Genomic DNA, 20,610 nt, shown 5'->3' on the forward strand with positions numbered 1-20,610 from the left:
AAGCAGGAGACCTTAGCCTATACCATTTCAGACAAGTGGCTGTCCATGTTCTTCTTAAAAACCTCCAGTGATAAAGCATCCACAACTTCTGGAGGGGAAGCTGTTCTCACCGTTTCTCCTTAAATTTCTCCTCACTCCTTCTGATGTAAAGAAACTCCTTAAGTTTCTTTAAACTTTCTTATTACTGTCATTCCTTCTGATCTTAAGAAACTCCTTAAGCTATTCCTCATTTGTTTTGATCAGGAGGAATTTCTCCAAGCAACCTCAGTGGTCCAGATATATTAAGGAAGCAGGCGTAGGAGGAAGAGCAGAGAAAGCGTAAAATAATACATTGCACTGATTTCCAGCTCTGCAAGATTGCTTGGAGTAAAAAAAAAATACATGCATATCCCAATTTTACTTTGCTGGGCACAATTATCCTAAGAACCATAATAGCAATAGCAATAGCATTTAGACTTATATACTGCTTCACAATGCTTTACAGTCCTCTCTAAGCAGTTTACAGAGTCAACCTATTGCCCCCAACAATCTGGGTCCTCATTTTACCAACCTCAGAAGGATGGAAGGCTGAGTCAACCTTGAATAATGGAGCACATTTAACTCAAAACTGTTTATTTAAGTCCTCCAACTGATTAAAAAAAGCAATGTATGAATAAACCATTTACTCATCTCCCACTTGTGAAGTTGTCTCAATTTGCTAAATTGAGGAGCTAAAATGAACTTTGAAAACGTGACTATTTAGAATTTCAATCAATTTGTGCTATCACAAAGTTAAGGGGCTGTCTACAATATTGATTAGGTCTCTCTGCCAAACTAAGGCAGGATATAATCCAAACATATATCTGGCAGATATAAAGAAATTATTTTTTAAAAAATCATCCAGAATATATGCTACCATTCCTGACTTCTAACTGATTGCACAAGAGGAAGATAGGAAGACATCATAAATTAAGATTACTGTACAGATTTTTTGCCCAATGTTTTGGACCTCCTGCAAAAAACACATAAAGCATTTCTTAATTCAATGCAAAATATACTTCCATTTAAATCCCCATGGAGGAAACTATGACCCCTGAATCATAAATCTGGACATCTTTGCTTTAGGGGGGAAAAATGAGCGTGTAGCTTCCAAGTGGCTTTCTAACAATCTTTATAAACACAGACCCAGATAAGAATAAAATAATTTTTAAATGCTCACATATTGGATCTCTTTGTCTTCCCGGAATGGATTTATTTTTGTCTGAAAAATCTGACTCATAATTCTTGGCACCTCCATCATCATCGTTGTCATCATCAGCTGGAGGGACAGCATGATGAAGCTCCACTTCTTTGGTTTGGAGAGGACTTCCATAGACGGGGGTGCTTGATCTTTGCAAACCATGGTCCACCATCAGGCTTCTGTTGGCATCAATCAATGAAGTGGAGAACTCTGTTTCTTTCTCTTGTATGCTTCTGTCCTCTGTCTTATCGGTTGTGGAAGGAAAATCCTTATCTTCTTCCAGATAAGGACTTTTTGAAGATGCTAGATGAAGATGGATTATTTTTTGGAAGGCCATGTTCTCTGAAATCTTTGCTCCTTCGTCAGTTTGCTTGGAGGCCTTCTCTGTAAGTGGGATCTTAAGTTCGCTACGATAATCACTCGACACCGTCTCTGTCAATGTTGACATTCGTACCGGTAACCTTTGTTCATCTAAATCAGGTGTTGAATCACCGGTGACTTTCTTGCAATCGACTGTGGGTGGCTGAGAAGCAGGATCCAAATGTTCCAAAATTAATTTTTCTAAATTAGATTTTAATGCCCAGTCATCTTTTGCTGGAGCAACCGATTTCATGATGGTTTCTTCTTGAGGAAAGTTTAAATGTTGAGAAGGTAGCGCCTGAGCAGCTTCCTTGAGTAATTTCTGCAAGCTGGAATTAAATTCACTTTGTTGAAATCTGGATGGTGTGCTAATCTTGTTTGCAGTTTCATTGACTTCTTGAACGCCGTCTGTTTCTTGTTGACTGATAAAACCTCTGTTCTCAGTGGATTTTTTGTTTATTTCCATCTCATTGCTGCTCTCTACGATTTTCTGGCTATCTGATAAAATTTCAGAATTTTCCTTGAGTAACGTTTGGAAACGGTCTTTGAATTCAACCTGTCTAGAATTAGAAGGAATAGTAGATTTTTCTACTGATTCAGTTACTTCTTGACTAGCCAATGTATCTTTGGCTGTATCAGGCTGTAATGTGGATTGTGTAAATTTGGGAAATTCTATGCCTCCAAGTAACACTGTCGAATCTTCGTTAAGTCTTTGTTTTAAATTGGCTCTAAATGCTGCCTGATCACATGATTTGGGTTTAATAGTTTTCACAGCTGTTTCCATCTCGTCCAGGGGCTGCTCCCCAGCTAATTCCCCCTGGATTCTCTCCTTATGATCTGCATATTCTCTCGTTGCTTCCGTTGTGCCATCTTGCGGGACGATCTTCACATTGTCATCTTGGTTTGTATCTTTGCTTCCCGCAACCATCTCACCCACAGTCTCTCTCAAATGACTGGACGTTTGGAGTGAAGCAAAGCCTTCCTTTTCACTCATCTGTTGATAGGATTTTTGTTGATTCTCTTTAGGAATACCATCAAGTGGGGTTTCCAAAATGTCGTCCGTACTGGGCCATATTGCCGATTCTTTCAACAGACTGATGAGTTTAGCGTTCAAATTGCTGCATTCTCTGTTTGGTGGGACGTTATGTTTCGATACCATCTCAAGAACTTCTTCCTCAGGAGAATCCGTTCTGTTCTGAGCTGCACCACAGGTATCAGGTTGTATCAGTTCTAGTGATGGAACCAGCAAATTCTTTTTCCAAGCAGGATTATCATTTAAATACATTGGCCTATCTTCTTTGTTGGGGACTTTCATTGACACAGATGTTAATTCTTCCAATGATCTAGGCAAGCTTCCCATGTGGGTTGTGAATTCCACAGGCTGAGTTCGGAGTGAGTCACGTTTTTCAATAGTTCCTTCTGTTTGAGAATCCACTCGGATCTCTTTTGGATCACTGGGATAAGAATGATGGCTGCGGTCCATCACCTTATTAAAAAAATCCCTTTTCTCTGATGTAGGATCTGCTGGTTCAGAGACATCCATTATTAAATGTTGCCTGAGAGAGGCCTGTAGACTAGACGTTTCCTTAAGCAACTTCTCCAAACTTGTATTAAAAGCATCAGCGGCTGCAGCTTTTGGTGGGACCAAAGTCTTATTTACAATCTCTATGACCTCACTTGTTTTAAGTCCAGCTTTTCTGTTTGTGTCCGGAAGGACAAAACTAGGTTCTTGACTCTGGTCATTGGGAGCCATTGGATCCTTTGCTACTAACTCTACACGTGGAATCCCTTTCTCATGTATTGGTGGGCAAGGGGACTCCTGTAACTCTTCAACCAACGCTGGTGGTTGAAAATTACTATGAGCAACTTTATGCTGTATTTCTAGTGAAACAATTTTTATTCCTGCGTGTTCCTTTCCTGGAGGAGAGGAGTCCTTGTCCCTTATTGGAACATCATCTAAAGGCATGGGTACTGTAGTTGCTGATGGGGAAAACACTGCTAAAGGACTTTGGTGTGAAATCTTAGCAGTGGGTTTCTTCGTTTCCTCTTCTGGAAGAGGAAAACCAGATCTTCCATCATCCGAAGTGGCTTGGCTACTTCCAATTCTTTCTGGTAACTCTTTCGTGTAACTTCCAGTGCTGCCCTTGTGCTTCTGCTGTGAGATGGTCTCATCGGTTTTGCTCTGTAATTTAGTCCCCGTGTCCCAAAAGTTTCTCAGGCTCTGGAATTGAGAAGGGTTGAGCATTTGAGACCTGGATTCTTCATCCATTTTTTCTTTCAACGAATGAATCTTAAAAGGAGACTTTGGCTGGAGAGTAGGTAGAATGGTCTCTTTTTCTAAAGCAGTGACCTTTGGCCTTTCACCTTCTTTAGAAGATGCCCTCTCTTTGTAACTCAGCTGCAAATTGCTCTCCTTCAACAATCCCGTCACGTTAGTATTTTTCTGGTCGTTTGAAAGTACTTCATAGGCTATATTAATGTCTTGGCTTTCCGTAGCTTTATCCCCTCGGATGGGCTCGCTCGTTCCTGAAAACTTAACATCATCACCTTCCACCTCCGAGTCCTCCTCACTTAGCTCAACTTTTCTGAAGGTAACTAAATTATATTTGCTTTGTTCATGGTCAGATTCACTGGTTACATAGCCAGAAGATCCGCTCACTTGTTTTCGCCTACCGTATTCCTTTGTATAATTAGACATGTTTTCATTTGTAAGAACTTCCTTATTTCCGAGCTCTGGAGTCATCTTCCCACCTTCCCAGAAAGCCTTCATATCCTTGACTCTTTTCTCATCTCCTATCATTGATGATTGTTGTAACTCATGTTGTTGCAGGACGAGGTTACTTCTATTGTTGGCATGGGCCATATTTTTGGCGTCTAGAAAATTACAGGCCTCTCCTTTAGGATCTTTCTGAGTTTCTCCAGATTTAAGCTCAATGTTTTCTTCTTCCAAGAAAGATTTAACATCTCTCTCTCCGTCAGTGTATGTCTGTGAACTGATTTCTCTTTTCATTCCGGTTCTGAAAGAAGCGTCAGGGTTCTTCAAATCCATAGATGTTTTATCTTCAAAAGCATCTTCACACACGTCTTTTGGGTTACTTTCATCCATCTTGTCCTTACTCTGATCAATGGTCTGGAAATGGGTTCTCTTAGTGATACCATGAATATTGCGAGAAGTTGCATTCTCATTTTCTTTGCTTTGGTTCAAAGGAGCTTGGTCTTCTAGGACCACATCACTTGGACTTTCGTTTTCCGAAAACGATAACTGCCCTGGTTGCTTTATGACATCCTGGAGCCTTAAGTCTCTGCTCATTGACTCTCCTCTTTGATACAGAGAGGATTTCGAATTTAACGGATTTGTATTCGACCCCTTATCTTCTCCAATTGCAGACCATTCCGCTGACTTTGGAGTGTCCGTTTCTTCTGCAAATGGCCTTTCCTGAGAGGTTATCAAAACTGTTTCTTTGTCAGCAGTGCCGGAACTTCTTTTGAACCAGTCTAGCACTTTGGATATGGATTCATCAGCGGCCTTCAAACTTTCAGCAGCATGTTTGTCAACACTGCGACCCACAACAAGAGCAGGCTTACCTTGTTCAGGGTCTGCAAGGCCAGATTTTGGCAACACGGCTTCCTCTGCCTCAGCCAAACGCAACTCCTGGCCTACAAGAGACACAGCCAATATTTCTTGAGAAACGGGGGAGGGAAAAATTTGTAGCCTCCCCAATTAATGGTATCACTTGATTTCCAGCTGCCTAGATCAGCCTGACTGGGAACTATGATGCTTTTATGACTTGTGGACTTCAACTCCCAGAATTCCTGAGCTCGTCATGTTGGCTCAGGAATTCTGGGAACTGAAGTCCACAAGTCATAAAAGGGCCATGGTAGTTCCCCACCTCTAATATATATATATATATATATATATATATATATATATATATATATATATATATATATATATATATATATATACCTTTAAAGAAAAAAAATATTTCATTTTTAGATGGTGTATATATTTTGAATTAGAAAAGTGATGGCTGTTTTCCAGTCTGCCAAATATTTCCCAAAACATTGCCTGATCTAAAATGCTTGTATTTTTAAAGCTAATTTTAAAATGTGTTGTCCAATTTATAGGATTTAACATCAGCCAATCAATTAAATTTGCAGTTTAATTATTACCTAGGATATCCAACTGCATAATCGGTGTTCTTTTAAGTAAAGATATTCACGTGTTATTTGTTTACATTCCATGTCCTGCATTTTTCATTTTTTAAAAAACAATCTCCCAGAACACTAGTATTGGTAGAAATTCTTGAACAGCCTGCTAATCTGTTTTGATAATGTAGCTATTACATTTTGTAGAAGAATCCTAAAATCATAGGGTTTGAAGTGACTTCAAACTCCCTACCCAGACGAGAGAGCCTCCTCATATCATTTATTTTATTTTATTTTTTATTTATATCCCACCTTTATTATTTTTACAAATGACTCAAGGCAGTGAACATATCCAATACACCTTCTTTTTGTTTTCCCCACAACAACCCTGTGAGGTATTTTGGGCTGAGAGAGAGTGATTGGCCCAAGGTCACCCCCAGTTGGCATTCATGGTTAAGGCAGGATTTGAACTCATGGTCTCTCACTTTTGAACCTGATGCTTTAACGACTAGACCAAATAGCTATCCCAACTTTTCTTGGAAAACTTCCAGTGATGAAGCCCTTATGCCTCCAGAAGATAAGCTGTTCCATTGCTTTGTAACTTCTGACAGTCAAGAAATTCCTCCTTATTTCAAGTTTAGGTCTTTTTTATATAAAGCTTCCATTTACCGTGTTTCCCCGAAAATAAGACCCTGTCTTATATTTTTTTGAAACCTGAAATAAGCACTTGGCCTTATTGCCATGCAGTCAAAAGCCTGTTTGGGCTTATTATCAGGGGATGCCTTATTTTGGGGGAAACAGGGTATTGATTCTTGACCTACTCTCAGGAACTCTGGAGATTAAATCTATACTCACTTCTTTGTGACAGTTCTTTAAACTTTGAAAACTGTTATCATGTCTCCCCATTAGCCTTCTTATCTCAAATTAAACATACCCAATTCCCAGCGGTGAAATCCACTTACCTTCGCTACCGGTTCGGGAACGGGAGCGCGCGGGAACACCCACGCACCTCTTCTGCGCATGGGCAGAAGGTAAAATAACGGGACGTAATGATGTCCCGGCAGGTGGGTGGAGCCTCCCACCGCCACCGCTACCGGTTCAGCGAGCCAGATAGAACAGGGAGGATTTCACCGCTGCCAATTCCTTCATATTTTAGATGAAAAATTTTAAATTCCTGGTCAAATTTTAAGCTGAAACTTTGTGTTACAAACATTTAAAAAGCACCAATCAGCTGTTTCTGTTTTCTCGTAATGGTAGTGATTAGACGAGGAGACGACCAAATAGAGATCGAAGGCGGGGGCAAACACATCATCAGTTTGGAGTCACTACGCAGCCACAAGAGATTCAAGCCCAGCCCTCCTGGAATTCCATTGCCTCTTATCTAGTGCTACTGTAATTTGGCTTGATCATCAGTAGGTCAGATTCTTGTGTATAGCTAGCATGGAATAAACTTGAAGTACTTTGAACTCAACTCCTGTTCCTGATTATTTCTGCCTGACAGTTTGGCCACTAGCTATGGAAACAAACCAGTTTGTCCACACTAAACAACAAACAACGATTTACCAAAAATTAGAAAACAAGATGCACAATTGGAATAAAGAAGGATTTTTCTGTTTAAGTTCAGATTCTGGAATCCTAACACGTACATCTTAAAAAACACAGCAAAATCCTTCTCCAAGCCCCATTAGTTACCAGCTACATGAAAAAATAAACCAAGCCTCCTTAAGTATAATAACCTGCTTGTTCTAATTCTGTTTGATAGTGTTGCTGCTATTTCCATCATTGTTTAATGCATCCTGAATGAAATAATTAGCAAGTACACAATAATTTGATGATGGGGAATTAACAGAGAGGCAAAGACATTAAAAGTACAGGTAGTCCTCGACTTATGACCACAATGGAGCCCCAAATTTGCAATGGTAAGCCAGATACTTAAGTGAATTTTGACCCATTTTATGACCTTTTTTGGCACAGTTGTTAAGTGAATCGCTGCAGTCGTTAAGTTAGTAACATGGTTGTTAAGTGAATCCGGCTCCCCTCTTGACTTTGCTTGTCAGAAGGTCGCAAAAACTGACCACGTGACCCCCGAGACACTGCAACCATCATAAATACATACCAGTTGCCATGCCTTCTGTATTCTGTATACATGTATTCTGTATATATCCAAATCTTGATCACATGATAATGGGGACGCTGCCATTGTAACCTTGAGCGGTCACTAAATGAATACTTGGAAATCGAGGGCTACCTGTACTACCACACTCCTAAAAACAAGACTGAAAATAGGATGAAACAAGAGTGACCACTTGACTGGATGTTATCTCATTGGCTTTCATTATGTTTCTTACCAGTTGTGTGTTGTGTAGCATCACATGGCTCAGGATTCAGCTGCTTAGTTTTGGACTGAGACACAACTGGAACAGTTTCATTGTCCATGGTGCTTGGAACTATCTTCCTGGATGGTTCCCCTGGGAGTGCAGCTTCTGTGGGAGGACTTTTCACTAACCGTGGCAGATCTGAGTCATTAAAGCTGTAGGAACCTGAAGGCATTTCTCCTTCTCGAGATTCTTGTCCATCCTTCACGTTACCATCTAAAGCCGGAGAATAGGACCGCGCTGGCTTTCCTGGAGAAGATGGACCGTCTAAATAATTGACTTCATTCTCGTTGGCCTTAACAGAGCTGGTGTCTAACAAATTGAACTCTCCAAGTTCTTTGCCCTCGTGCAATTCGAGTTTTGGTGGACATTCATTCTTATTTACGCTGGAGGAAAACCTGACCTGTTTTAGTCTTTCCAGTGAGTTTTGAGAATAGTCTTCTGCTGAGGGAGGACTCTTCTCTGCAACATCTTCAAGGATGGTGGAGGTTGGCAACCCACTTTTGTTAGGTGGCTCCAAGGTTTGGCTCAGACGCAACACTTCGGAATCCGTGGAACTTGAACTTGAGCTTCGTTTGAGGATGCCCTTGGGTAGCCTTCCTTGGCCATTGACTTGCTTGATCTTTCTAGGTGTTCTGGGTAAGGAATCTTTACTCTGCAAGCTGACATCAGAGGTCTTGTGGACATTCTTCCTAGCTTTTGGTATAGGCAGTTTTCCTGTCTGCCTAAATTCTGAAGAAGGTTGTTCAGATGCTTCTGTTCCACTGTAGTTCAATAAATGTACTCTGGATTGGTTTTCTACGGAAGGTGAACGAGTGGCTGCAAAACAAGACCCATACACACAGAAAGAGAAAGAGGGAGGGAGAGGGAGAGGGGGAGAAAGAGAGAGGGAGAGGGAGAGGAGAGGGGGAGAAAGGGAGAGGGAGAGGGAGAGAAAAAGAGAGGGAGAGGGAAAGAGGGATAAAGAGAAAGAGGGAGAGGGAGAGGGAGAGAAAAAGAGAGGGAGAGGAAGAGAAAAAGACAGGGAGGGGAAGAGGGAGAGGGGGATAAAGAGAAAGAGGAAGAGGGAGAGAAAAAGAAAGAAAGGGAGAGGGAGAGGGAGAGGGAAGAAAGGGAGAGAGAGAAAAAAAGAGAAAGAGAGAGAGGGGGAGAAAGAGGGAGAGGTAGAGGGAGAGAAAAAGAGAGGGAGAGGGAGAGGGAAAGGGGGATAAAGAGAAAGAGGGAGAGGGAGAGAAAGAGAGAGAGGGAGGGAAAGAAAAAGAAAGAGAAAGGGAGAGGGAGAGAAAAAGGGAGAGGTAGAGAAAGAGAAAGAGAGAGGGGGAGAGGTAGAGGAAGAGAAAGAGAGGGAGAGGGGGAGAGAGAGAAAGAGAAAGAGGGAGAGAAAGGGAGAGGGAGGGAGAGAAAGAGAGAGAGAGAGAGAGAGAGAGAGAGAGAGAGAGAGAGAGAGAGAGATACACACACATACAATGAAAGATTTATAAGCAAACTGCAGATAAGAACTGCTTGGCCACTTCAAAACTTGTGGACTTCAACTCCCAGAATTCCCTAGCCAGCCACACATTATGATACATCTAGAAAAGAATTGATGCTAACATGCTTACTAAATAATTTTAAGTTTTAACCTTATTCTATAGGAATAGTAAAACCAGAATTATTTTTCTATCTTACATAATAAAGAGAGAGGCAGTTATAAAGTGATGGTTTTAGTAACGCCCAGCAAAATTACAGAAAATAGCCCAAGCTATTATTTATTTTGCTAATTTTCCAAATGCAGGTGAATAATTCCACGAGTGGAATTCTTCAATACAATCCGAGTCCGCTCGTCTGATTTTGCTGCATGCTATGGCTAGGCCTCAGATCAAGAAAAAATATTGGATTAAGGCAGTGGTGAAATCTAAAATTTGTTACTACCGGTTCTGTGAGCGTGGCTTGGTGGGGGGGGGGGTAATGTGACTGGGCGGGTATGGCCAATTTTTTTTTTTTTACTTTTAAAATCATTTTTTCTACAACCTCTTCTGCGAAGAAGAGGTTGTTAAAAAATGCTTTCAAAAGGCTCTGACGATCCCAGCTGAGTTGCCTGATCGTCAGAGGGTTTTTTAAAAACCCTCTGCCGATCAGGCAACTCAGCTGGGATCGTCAGAGCCATTTAAAAGAAAAAAAGCCTCTGATGATCGCACAGCTCAGCTGGGCATGGGGTGGGGGGCAGGGATTTTTGCTACCGGTTCTCCGAACCACCCGCCTCCATCGCTACTGGATCGGGTGATCCGGTCCGAACTGGGAGCATTTCACCCCTGGATTAAAGTAAGAAAGAAAACTATTTTTTTTAGTATAAGAAACCCAGGCATATTTTAAGTAGTAGTTCTTGTTTCTCATGGCATGCTTGTAAAATATGGTTAGTTAACTGGCACATGGAAAGTCCGTTTGATATAGTGGTTAGGGCACCAGGCTAGAAAACTGGGAGACCCTGAGTTCTAGTCCTGCCTTAGGCATAAAGCTAGCTCAGCGACCTTGGGCCGGTCCCTCTCTCTCAGCCCTGGGAAGAAGGAAATGGAAAACCACATCTGGAATCTTGTCAAGAAAACTGCAGGGACTAGTCCAAGCAGTTACCAGGACTTGAAGGGGTGGTGGTGATAGAGGAGGAGGAGGAGGAGGAGGAGGAGGAGGAGGAGGAGGAGGAGGAGGAGGAGGAGGAGGAGGAGGAGGAGGAGGAGGAGATCTTACATCCAATATATGGATCAGTAACTACTTTACTCCAACAATGCTGGATAACCAACATTTTGAAACAATTTTGGTAAGTGTAGACCTCAACAACCATAAGTGAACCTGGAATTGTAGTTATTAAGTTGTGCTGGTCATTTTACTAGTTACCATGTCACTGTGCCAGATTTTACAACCTATTTTGTGGCAGTCGTTAAGCAAATGCCGTGGTTGTTAAATGAGCGTGGCAGTCATGAAGCAAATCCATCGTCCACAACAGGCATTTTGGCTGGATACCAGGAGTAAACCAGTTTCTGGCAAAGATACATCGTAAATTACAGTTACGTGGTCGCAAGGTGCTGAAAACAGGCCTAAATGTGGACCAGATGCGGACACCCAAAATGCGATCAGGTTGGGGGGGTTGGGAGGGGAAATGTGTGTGTGTGTGTGTGTGGCCATCAGAACTTCAAATCCAAGTCATAAGTAGCTCTGGGAAGTGCGTCGTAAGTTCAAGCAGTTGCTAAATTATCAGTCTTAAGTTGAGGACTATCAGTATTAGCATTGGATAAGCAAAGCACTGAATAAATAACAACATCGTATAATTTGTACAATTATATAGACAGAAGCTGTCTTAATATAATTTTGTACTGCGCAATTTTGCCCATTATCTGCAAACCCCACCCCAATTCCACACAGTACTTTTGCTAAACAACTTTGTAATGTAGCTCTTACTTATATGATATCAAAGCATACTGTCATATTTGTTCCAAGGTTTCGCTTATTCTATAAAAACTGTGCAGACTATTTTTTAAAAAAAGAATCTTCACCTTCCTCTGTTGCTTCCGATGAATCAGTCATTCCATTTTCAGGCTGCTCAGTTTTTGCATTATCTTCTGGTCCAGTTGAATCATTAAACGGATTTTTCCTTTGCTGGAAGGGTTTAATTTACATGGTTTAAAAACATGGAAAGAAAGAATAGCAGAGAAAATAAAGACCTTCAAAAATGCTTCCATATTCTCAACTCCCTTCATTGGCCATTCTTCAAAGGGGATTGACAACATCCCTGATTTAGAAGGATAAAAGCCGTATTAACCAAGACGACTGTTACTTCTTTTTAATTAAGATAAATCTTACTCCATTCATTAAGACTTCTTTCCATTAAAGATGCTGATTGTCATAATGGAAATTAAAGACCAGCATTACACAGCTGTGCAAGTCAAACATACATTCTGGAAAGCAAAGAACCCCATTTGATACAGGAATAAAAATTTGCCTTCACAGAACACAGTGAACAGGATATCGATAATATAAACATCTTCTCTAAGCTTGCAGCTAGACTCCATCAAGTCTAAAAATACTGTAATTTAAGAAATCATAGAGAGAAAATAATTGTAGGAGGAGACTCGAATTAGTTTATGGTAGCAAAAAATCAGAAACCCGTAACACCTTTTCCAACTAATGCATTTTATTAAAAGGCATATTTTTTGTACAGATGCATAAAATATCTTGCTCTGGCATTAAAAAGCAGTAAAAAGGGACACAGTAATGAATGTTAATCCATCTTAATAAATGACAAAATGTTTAAAGTTTGTTGAGTTTGCTGGTGATTTGGGACTAAAAATGGCATTGTAATTGGTGGAATTAAAAATAATTCCATTATCAGCTCAGATATTTACTTCTAAAAATGAGAATATTCCAGAGCCAGTGGAGGGTTCACCAATCACTTCGTTGTTCTGCCTGCCAATGAAACCTGTAACTTCAACAAGCAAGAGGCCTTGGGACACTTCACTAACCAATCCAATTCCATAGATCGTGGAGGCTGCTCAGCTCTGAAAAGGCAATTTGCTTTCTATAACCATTCATCTCAAGGTATTATTTTAAAAAGAAGTAAAATCATTGCAAAAAATGATGGCAAGTTACTGAAATAGCAAGATTGCATTTGTCCTGACCCTCCCTCCCTCCCTCCCCTCCCTCCCTCCCTCATTCATTCATTCCCAACTTCCTTCGCTCCTTCCTTCCTTCCCTCCCTCCCTCCATTCCTTCTTCCTTCCTTTTCTCCCACCCTTCTTCCTTCCTTCCTTCCCTCCCTTCTTTCTTCCCTCCCTCCCTCCTTCCTTCCTTTCCTTCCTTCCCTCCCTTCTCTTCCTTCCTTCCCTCCCTCCCTTCTTCCTTCCCTCCTTCCTTCCTTTCTTCCCTCTCTCCCTCCCTCCATTCCTTCTTTCCTTCCTTCCCTCCCTTCTCTTCCTTCCTTCCCTCCCTTCTTCCTTCCCTCCTTCCTTCCTTCCCTCTCCCTCCCTCCTTCCTTCTTTCCTTCCTTCCCTCCCTTCTCCCTTCCTTCCTCCCTTCTTCCTTCCCTCCTTCCTTCCTTTCTTCCCTTTCTTCCCTCTCTCCCTCCCTCCATTCCTTCTTTCTTCTTTCCTTCCTTCCTTCCTTCCCTCCCTCCCTTCCTTCCTTCTTTCCCTCCTTCCCTCCCTCCTTTCTTCCTCCCTCCCTCCCTTCTTTCCTTCCCTTCCTCCCTCCCTCCCTCCCTCCCTCCCTCCCTCCCTCCATATGCCTTTCAAGACCAATGGGCTATTTTACTTTTCTTCATTGCTTGTGAAAGAGCCAGAATCAGGCCTAGGGAACCGTTAGTAAAATTCTGAGACCACCTAAAATGTTACTGAATTGCTCATAGAAAAAGCTAAGCTCAGGGCCATGCAGTTCCACTTTAGGATTAGCATAAGCAATCAATAACGCAAAGGTGAGGTCATAAAAGACTGTTGCCTTTTCTGCTTCTTCTAAATATTCATTTAGGCACTTGACCATCACTGGGTAGTAATGGTAAACCCACCTTAGATGGGGAAAGAGCTTGTTTCCTTGTTTCTTCCTGAGGTTTCTGTAATGTATTGGAGGCTGCATTGGACATTTTGGGGCTGAAGAAAAAGAGACAAGAAAAGAAGCTTAGATCCTGTCCAGGTCACCCATCTAAACAGGCTTAAGTGCCAGGACTTTTAATTAAGGAAACCTTAAGTTCAGGTAGTCAGTCCCAAAGGTGCTTTTTCAGGAGACAACTGGACTTTCTTGCTTTTCCTTTGAAGGCATTTCGCTTCTCATCCAAGAAGCTTCTTCAGCTCTGACAGGATAGTGGGGAATGGAAGGATTTCTATGTCACTGCGTTCTTTTATTTACCAGCTGAGCTTCATCATTTCTGGACTATCAGACTTTCCGTACCTTGCCAAGAATTGTTATCAAAAGCTACTACGCATGTCCATCCACCCACATTCCTTCTCCACACTCTTTCCTTTGTTCTCTTGCCAGAGGTCCGGCTGGACCGGCAGGAGACCTCGTTTGCCAAAATGTAACAATTACTTTTCTTAGTTAATGAGGTGTTTTATTTTCTTTATAACAAATAAATGAGTTTTATTAGAAAACTTTTCTTCGCGTTTCTTTTCAGAATATTGCAACTTGGAGAGGCCACGATCCATCCTCTAATTAAACCAGGGTGATTTGTCCCAGAGCCAAACATGGGATTAATCAATGCTCTGACATTCTACTCCTTGAAGATATGTGAAATCCTTCCATTCCTCACTATCCTGTCAGAGCTGAAGAAGCTTCTTGGATGAGAAGCGAAACGTCTTCAAAAGAAAAAACAAGAAAGTCCAGTTGCCTCCTGAAAAAGCACCTTTGGGACAACCATGACCTGGATGACTGAGAATCTCTACAGACTAAGTACAGGTAGTCCTTGTCTTACAACAGTTCGTTTAGTGACCAAAGTTACAATGGCACTGAATATTTTATGACTGTTTTCACACTCATGACCGTTCAGCTACCCATGGTCACATGATCAAAATTCAGATGCTTGGCAACTGGCTCGTATTTATGACGGTTGCAGTGTCCCGTGGTCATGTGATTGATTGATTACCTTTTGCAACCTCCTGACATGCAAAGCGAATGGGGAACAACCAACTTAATAATTGCAGTTATTCGCTTAACAACTCTGGCAAGGAAGGTTGTAAAATGGGGCAAAACTCGCTTAACATCCATCTCGGCTTAGCAACAGAAACTTTGGGCTCAGCTGTGGTCGTAGGTCAAAGACTACCTGTATCTGAATTAGGTGTCTCATCTGTCCCTCTCTCCAACTGACTGATACATTTTTATCCTCACAAGATTTTACCAGCTAAGCACCCGCTGATATACGTACCGTATTTTTCGGAGTATAAGACGCACCTTTCCCTCCCCCCCCCAAAAGAGGCTGAAAATTTGGGTGCGTCTTATATTCCGAATGTAGCTTTTTCTAAGCTTTTTTTCAGCCCTGAGGCACTAGCGAGGCACTAGCGAGCAATCTTCCCAGTTTTGCCTGCTCCCTCGACTCTACGCTGTGCTTTAACGAGCAAATAAAGTGATCTCCCTGCTTTGCTCTGACTCTCAGCTGTTCTTTAGAAGCTTTTTTTCAGCCCTAACTAGGCGATAGCCGAGTGAAGCGATCTCCCCATGCTTTGCCTGCTTTTCTCATTGCTGCTTCCTCTCAGCTTGCCTTAGAAGCTGTTTTTTATCCCCAAGCAGGGGATTAAAAAAACCAGCAAACTAATGTACTGAAGCTGACTAGACTAAGGACGCTAGCCAGATGAATACCTGGTAGGCAGATTTTTTTTTCCTATTTTCCTCCCCCAAAACTAAGCTGCGTCTTATACTCCGGTGCGTCTTATACTCCAAAAAATACGGTAATTGGTTTCTATTGTTTTTTTTTACTGTATTAAGTTTCCGTGATGTGTTTATACAAGTGGTAACCCTGTTACTAACTTAACGGGTGCTGTGATTCACGTAACAACTGTGGCAAAAAAAAGTTGTAAAATGGGGCAAAATTCACTTTTTGCTTAGCGAAGGAAATTTGGGGCTCAGTTGCGGTCGTAAGTTGGGGACTACCAACTTCATGGTTTTGCACCATTTCTCACGGAGAATAATGAAACCCATTTTCCCTTTTAAGCACAATTCATTTTCAACGCAATTACTTTTCATTCATTCATTGTGTACATTCTGTAACAAGGACATTGCAATTAATTAATTGCAAATTAATTTTAACATCCGTACACCTTGCTACATAAAACTGTCTATCCAATGCTTCCTGCAAAAAATTGTAGTCTGCAATGTGGCATTTATCTGCAGAAGAAAAATCAAGACCATTGAAATCTCCTAGCAATATACCGTACTGTGTTTCCCTGAAAATATGACCTACTCCGAAAGTAAGTCCTAGCTTGATTTTTATATGTGCAGCCTTATCCCCCAAAATAAGCCCTAATTAAGACCCTGCCCACTCCAGAGTGCAGGGGTAAAAATTAAGCTAGGGTGAGGATAGGGGAGGTGGAGCTGCCCTACTACTTATCTTTGGACAGTTGCAACCAGGCCTCGCACATCCCGACAGCTGCCTTGCCAGCCCATTTCTTCTGCAGCCGGCAAGGCTTTCCTGAAGACCTCTGTAGCTGATAACACAGCTCCAGATTGATCCGGAGCTCTGTTATCGGCTGTAGAGGTCTTCAGGAAAGCCTTGCTGGCTACAGAAGTAGTTCCTGAAGGCCTCTGACAGCAAAAAGGAGGCCGAGGGCAACACGCACAAGTGAGGTGAGTCAGTGGACGACATCCCCCCCCCAAGAATAAGACCTGGTGCCCTTTTTTTGTGGCAAAAAAAGCATAAGACAAGGTCTTATTTTCGGGAAAACATGGGCACCTCTACTGTCACATTCCTAAACTGTAATCCCTAATTGTTGTTGTTAGTTGTGAAGTCGTGTCCGACCCATCACGATCCCATGGACAACATTCCTCCAGGCCTTCCTGTCCTCTACCATCCTCTGGAGTTCATTTAAGCTCACACCGACTGCTTCAGTGACTCCATCCAGCCACCTCGTTCTCTGCCGTCCCCTTCTTCTTTTGCCCTCCATCGTTCCCAGCATTAGGCTCTTCTCCAGTGAGAACTTCCTTCTCATTAGGTGGCCAAAGTATCTGAGTTTCATCTTGAGGATCTGGCCTTCTAAAGAGCAGTCAGGGTTGATCTCCTCTAGGACTGACCGGTTTGATCGCCTTGCAGTCCGAGGGACTCGCAGGAGTCTTCTCCAGCACCAGAGTTCTAAGGCCTCAATTCTTTGGCGCTCAGCCTTCCTTATGGTCCAACTTTCACAGCCATACATTGCAACTGGGAAAACCATCGCCTTGACTAAATGCACTTTTGTTGGCAGGGTGATGTCTCTGCTTTTTAGTAAGCTATCTAGATTTGCCATGGCTTTCCTCCCAAAGAACAAGCGTCTTTTAATTTCTTGGCTGTAGTCCCCATCTGTGATGATCTTGGAGCCCAGGAAAATAATCCCTAATTACATCAACCTATATTAAAACATAGGTTTGTCAGCATTCATCTGTGTGTCTCCAAGTTTTCTGATCATAACGCTTTCTATAGCAGAAACTGTTCTTGAAAGCATGGCCAAGAGAAGGAAATTCAGCTATTTAGTATCTACACACGAGAGCAAGTTTAATGTAGTGTTTAAAGTATCAGGTTAGAAACCAGGAGACTGGGAGTTCTAGTCCTCCCTTAGGCAGAAAGCCAGCTGGGTATCAAGCGCAAGGAATCAGGATCATACATTAAGTTCTCAGAAGATTCACTGCTCAACCCTATACACAAGAGTCTAGTCAGCTAACGGGTCTGTAATAAATTGGTGCTAGATAAGAATCAATGGAATTCAAGGGACGCTGGACTTGGATCACTTGTGGCAATGTAATGATGCCAGACTGATAACTCTCTTAACTCCACTCCCAGCTCTGCCTCTTCTTCTGCACTGGGTGACATTGGGCCAGTCCCTCTCTCTCAGCCCTAGGAAGAAGGCAATGGCAAACCTTTTTCGAAAAACCTTGAAAACTATGGGGACTCGCCCAGGCAATCTCCAGAAGCCAACACTGACTCAAACACACAAATAAATTAATAAATAAAAGTATCTACAGGGCAATGCCTAATACCGTGAAGGTATTATAGCGTGCCCACAAACAGGAAGCAGACGTGGCCGCACAATGAGAGCGGGAACCCCTGAAAAGCAAACGTTTAATAATCTAACCAAATGCAAGCCAGTCTTAGAGATGACAAAAAGAGACTCAGATGATCCATGTGCCTTTTAAAAGCATTCCAGTTACGCAGGCTTCTGGTTTTCATGCCCTACCTTAAAGACCTTTTACCTGAAGATTATTTTTTTCTCTTTCCACCCCGAAAAGGCAAGTAAATATTACTTGAGGGAGAAGTCAGAGATCTTAAAAATAATAACCCAGCCCTCACCTCAAACAAAAGTGGTGTGTACACACACACACACACACACACACACACACACACGATCATGGACACATTTATTTCTAGTTTGAAATATCTGTAGGAGAAGATACAGTTAAAAAATATCCCAGACATTTTTTAAGAAAGAAAGAAAGAAAGAAAGAAAGAAAGAAAGAAAGAAAGAAAGAAAGAAAGAAAGAAAGAAAGAAAGAAAGAGGGGGAGGGAGGGAAGGGAGAGAGAGAGAAAAAGAAAGAAAGAAAGAAAGAAAGAAAGAAAGAAAGAAAGAAAGAAAGAGGGGAAGGGAGGGAGGGAAGGAAGGAAGGGAAGGAAGGAAGGGAGAGAGAGAGAGAGAGAGAAAGAAAGAAAGAAAGAAAGAAAGAAAGAAAGAAAGAAAGAAAGAAAGGGGAGGGAGGGAAGGGAGAGAGAGAAAGAGAGAAAGAAAGAAAGAAAGGGGAGGGAGGGAAGGAAGGGAGAGAGAGAAAGAGAAAGAAAGAAAGAAAGAAAGAAAGAAAGAAAGAAAGAAAGAAAGAAAGAAAGAAAGAAAGAAAGAAAGAAAGAGAAAGAAAACACCTTTCACTTGTAAATCTGAGCTACCATCACAAGCACCCTTTCTACAAAAAAACGGGACTGCTTCAGTTCTGGCAGTTCCCAGCCAGTCCATGACAGTTTCCCAGCCAGTCTCGCAATCCCTTTCTCTCCTCCCCTTTCCCCCCTCTCCACAGCATCAACCACTTACCTGCAAGTTCCCCACAAGGAAACTCAATGGGGAAACCAGCAGGAAGTTGAAAGTCACTTCAACTCCTACTGCTTTTTTGCCCTCCCGCGGGCATTCTAACATTCTAATGGGCGAGGCAGCTTGATTGTGTACTGAGTAAGATGTAGGACTAAGGGAAACGCAGATTCCAATCATGGAGACTTTAGATCAGTCATTCTCTCTCGGGCCAGTCTATCTTATATGGTTGTAAGTAGTGACTAGCTATTCTATCTTTCCTCCAAGAAATTCAAGGCATGTACAAGTAGTTTGTTTAGTGACCATTCAAAGATACAATAGTACTGAAAAAATTGATTTATGAATATTTTTCACACTTATGACCTGGGGAGGGGGGCTGCTGGGGGTTCGCAGGGGTTTGGGAGAACCTTTAGCTAAGATTCTATGCAGTTTGGAGAACTCCCAAATCCCACTCCTGGCTGGCCCCACCCACCCCTCCCCTCCCAGGAATCCCCACACAGCCCATTTTGAATGCAGATAAGTACAGGGCATGCATGGAGGTTCAGGGAAGGCGAAAAACAGGCCTATGGGAAATTCGGGAAGGCCGGAAACGGGCCCGTTTCCAGCCTCCAGTTGGCCTCCGGAGCCTGGGAGACCATTTTCGCCCTCCCGGAGACTCAACAAAGGCCTCCGGAGCCCCACCGTGGTACAGGAGGCCAACTAGGTCACGCCCACTATTGCCACACCCACCCAGCAACCGGGCAGAGAACCCCTTGCTAAAATTTTTGAAGCCCATCCCTGCTTATGACCCTTGCAGCATCCCCATGATCAGATTATCAACATTCAGATGCTTATCAACTGATTCATATTTATGACGTTTATAGCGTCCAAGGGTCATGTGATCCCCTTTTGCGACTTTTTGAAAAGCAAACTCAGTGGGGGAAGCCAGATTCCCTTAGCAACCGTGTTACTAACTTAACAACTGCAGTGATTCACTTAACCACCGTAGCAAGAAACGTTGTAAACGGGGCAAAACTCATTTAACCACTGTTTTGCTTAGCCAGAGAAATGTTGGGCTCAACTGTGGTCAGAAATCAAGGACTACCTGTAAAGCCATTACATAGAACTCACAGAACCTGATGCAGTTGTCACAAAGCTGATTATGCAACGAAATTAAAGAATAAATAAAACACGGGTGCAGGAAATGAATTAAATTCTAAACTGGGAGTCCATGGCAAGTAATTTTCTAAACAAGTTTATATCTGATCATAGATTATACAATCAGCAAATTTCGTGAGATGTCTAACCTCTGGTTAGATCTAGATTCCTCTTCCTTATCTTGTAAAACACCCAACTTTTCCGGTGACACAAAGATCTCTTTGTTGACATTGTTCACCCAGCTGCTTTTGGTATTTCCAGACTTACTCTGATGACTCAGCTCAGCTAAAATATAAGATGAAGACAAAAAAATGGGAGAAAATTAGCTTATGTTTGGTCTACTCATACACAGAGAGTAGCCAATGTACAGTTTGAACATGCAAGTTCTTTCTTTATTGATCAACATTAAAAATGAAATATGAACACCACTATTTTTTATTATTATTATTTTTTACAAACATATCAATGCGTGAACAGTATGGGCACATTCTAATACAAATAAAACTAGTAGAATTAATCATGGTTATTACATTCAATCAACATATATTTCTAATAATGATACACATTTATATTAATTTGCAAACTGTCCTTATTCAGTTATTCCATGTTTTCTCTTGTTATTACTTTTATTTTATTATATGAAAGTGTATACAGTAATATTCCCCC

The 20,610-nt window shown here is 41.8% G+C and overlaps 1 protein-coding gene across 27 annotated transcripts in view; it reads right to left on the reverse strand.

Annotated features, from left to right (window-relative positions):
• The window catches only part of SYTL2 (synaptotagmin like 2), a 103,938-nt gene that overhangs the window by 26,943 nt on the left and 56,385 nt on the right, over positions 1-20,610 (reverse strand). For 10 of the 27 annotated variants that reach the window (XM_087895832.1, XM_087895823.1, XM_087895820.1 and 7 more), the window contains 5 exons: positions 20,094-20,229; positions 13,631-13,712; positions 11,628-11,730; positions 8,077-8,922; positions 5,165-5,236 (listed from right to left, as the gene is read on the reverse strand). In XM_087895832.1, the coding sequence (XP_087751958.1) occupies positions 5,165-5,236; positions 8,077-8,922; positions 11,628-11,730; positions 13,631-13,712; positions 20,094-20,229 (1,239 nt within the window). Of the gene's footprint in view, positions 1-1,198; positions 5,237-8,076; positions 8,923-11,627; positions 11,731-13,630; positions 13,713-20,093; positions 20,230-20,610 lie in introns of all 27 variants that reach the window. The other 17 variants (XM_087895817.1, XM_087895819.1, XM_087895815.1 and 14 more) reach the window with 2 other exon arrangements.

The sequence above is a fragment of the Pantherophis guttatus genome, chromosome 5, assembly GCF_059756535.1.
Source record: "Pantherophis guttatus breed Tessera chromosome 5, ASM5975653v1, whole genome shotgun sequence".
NCBI classification, from domain to species: Eukaryota; Metazoa; Chordata; class Lepidosauria; order Squamata; family Colubridae; genus Pantherophis; species Pantherophis guttatus.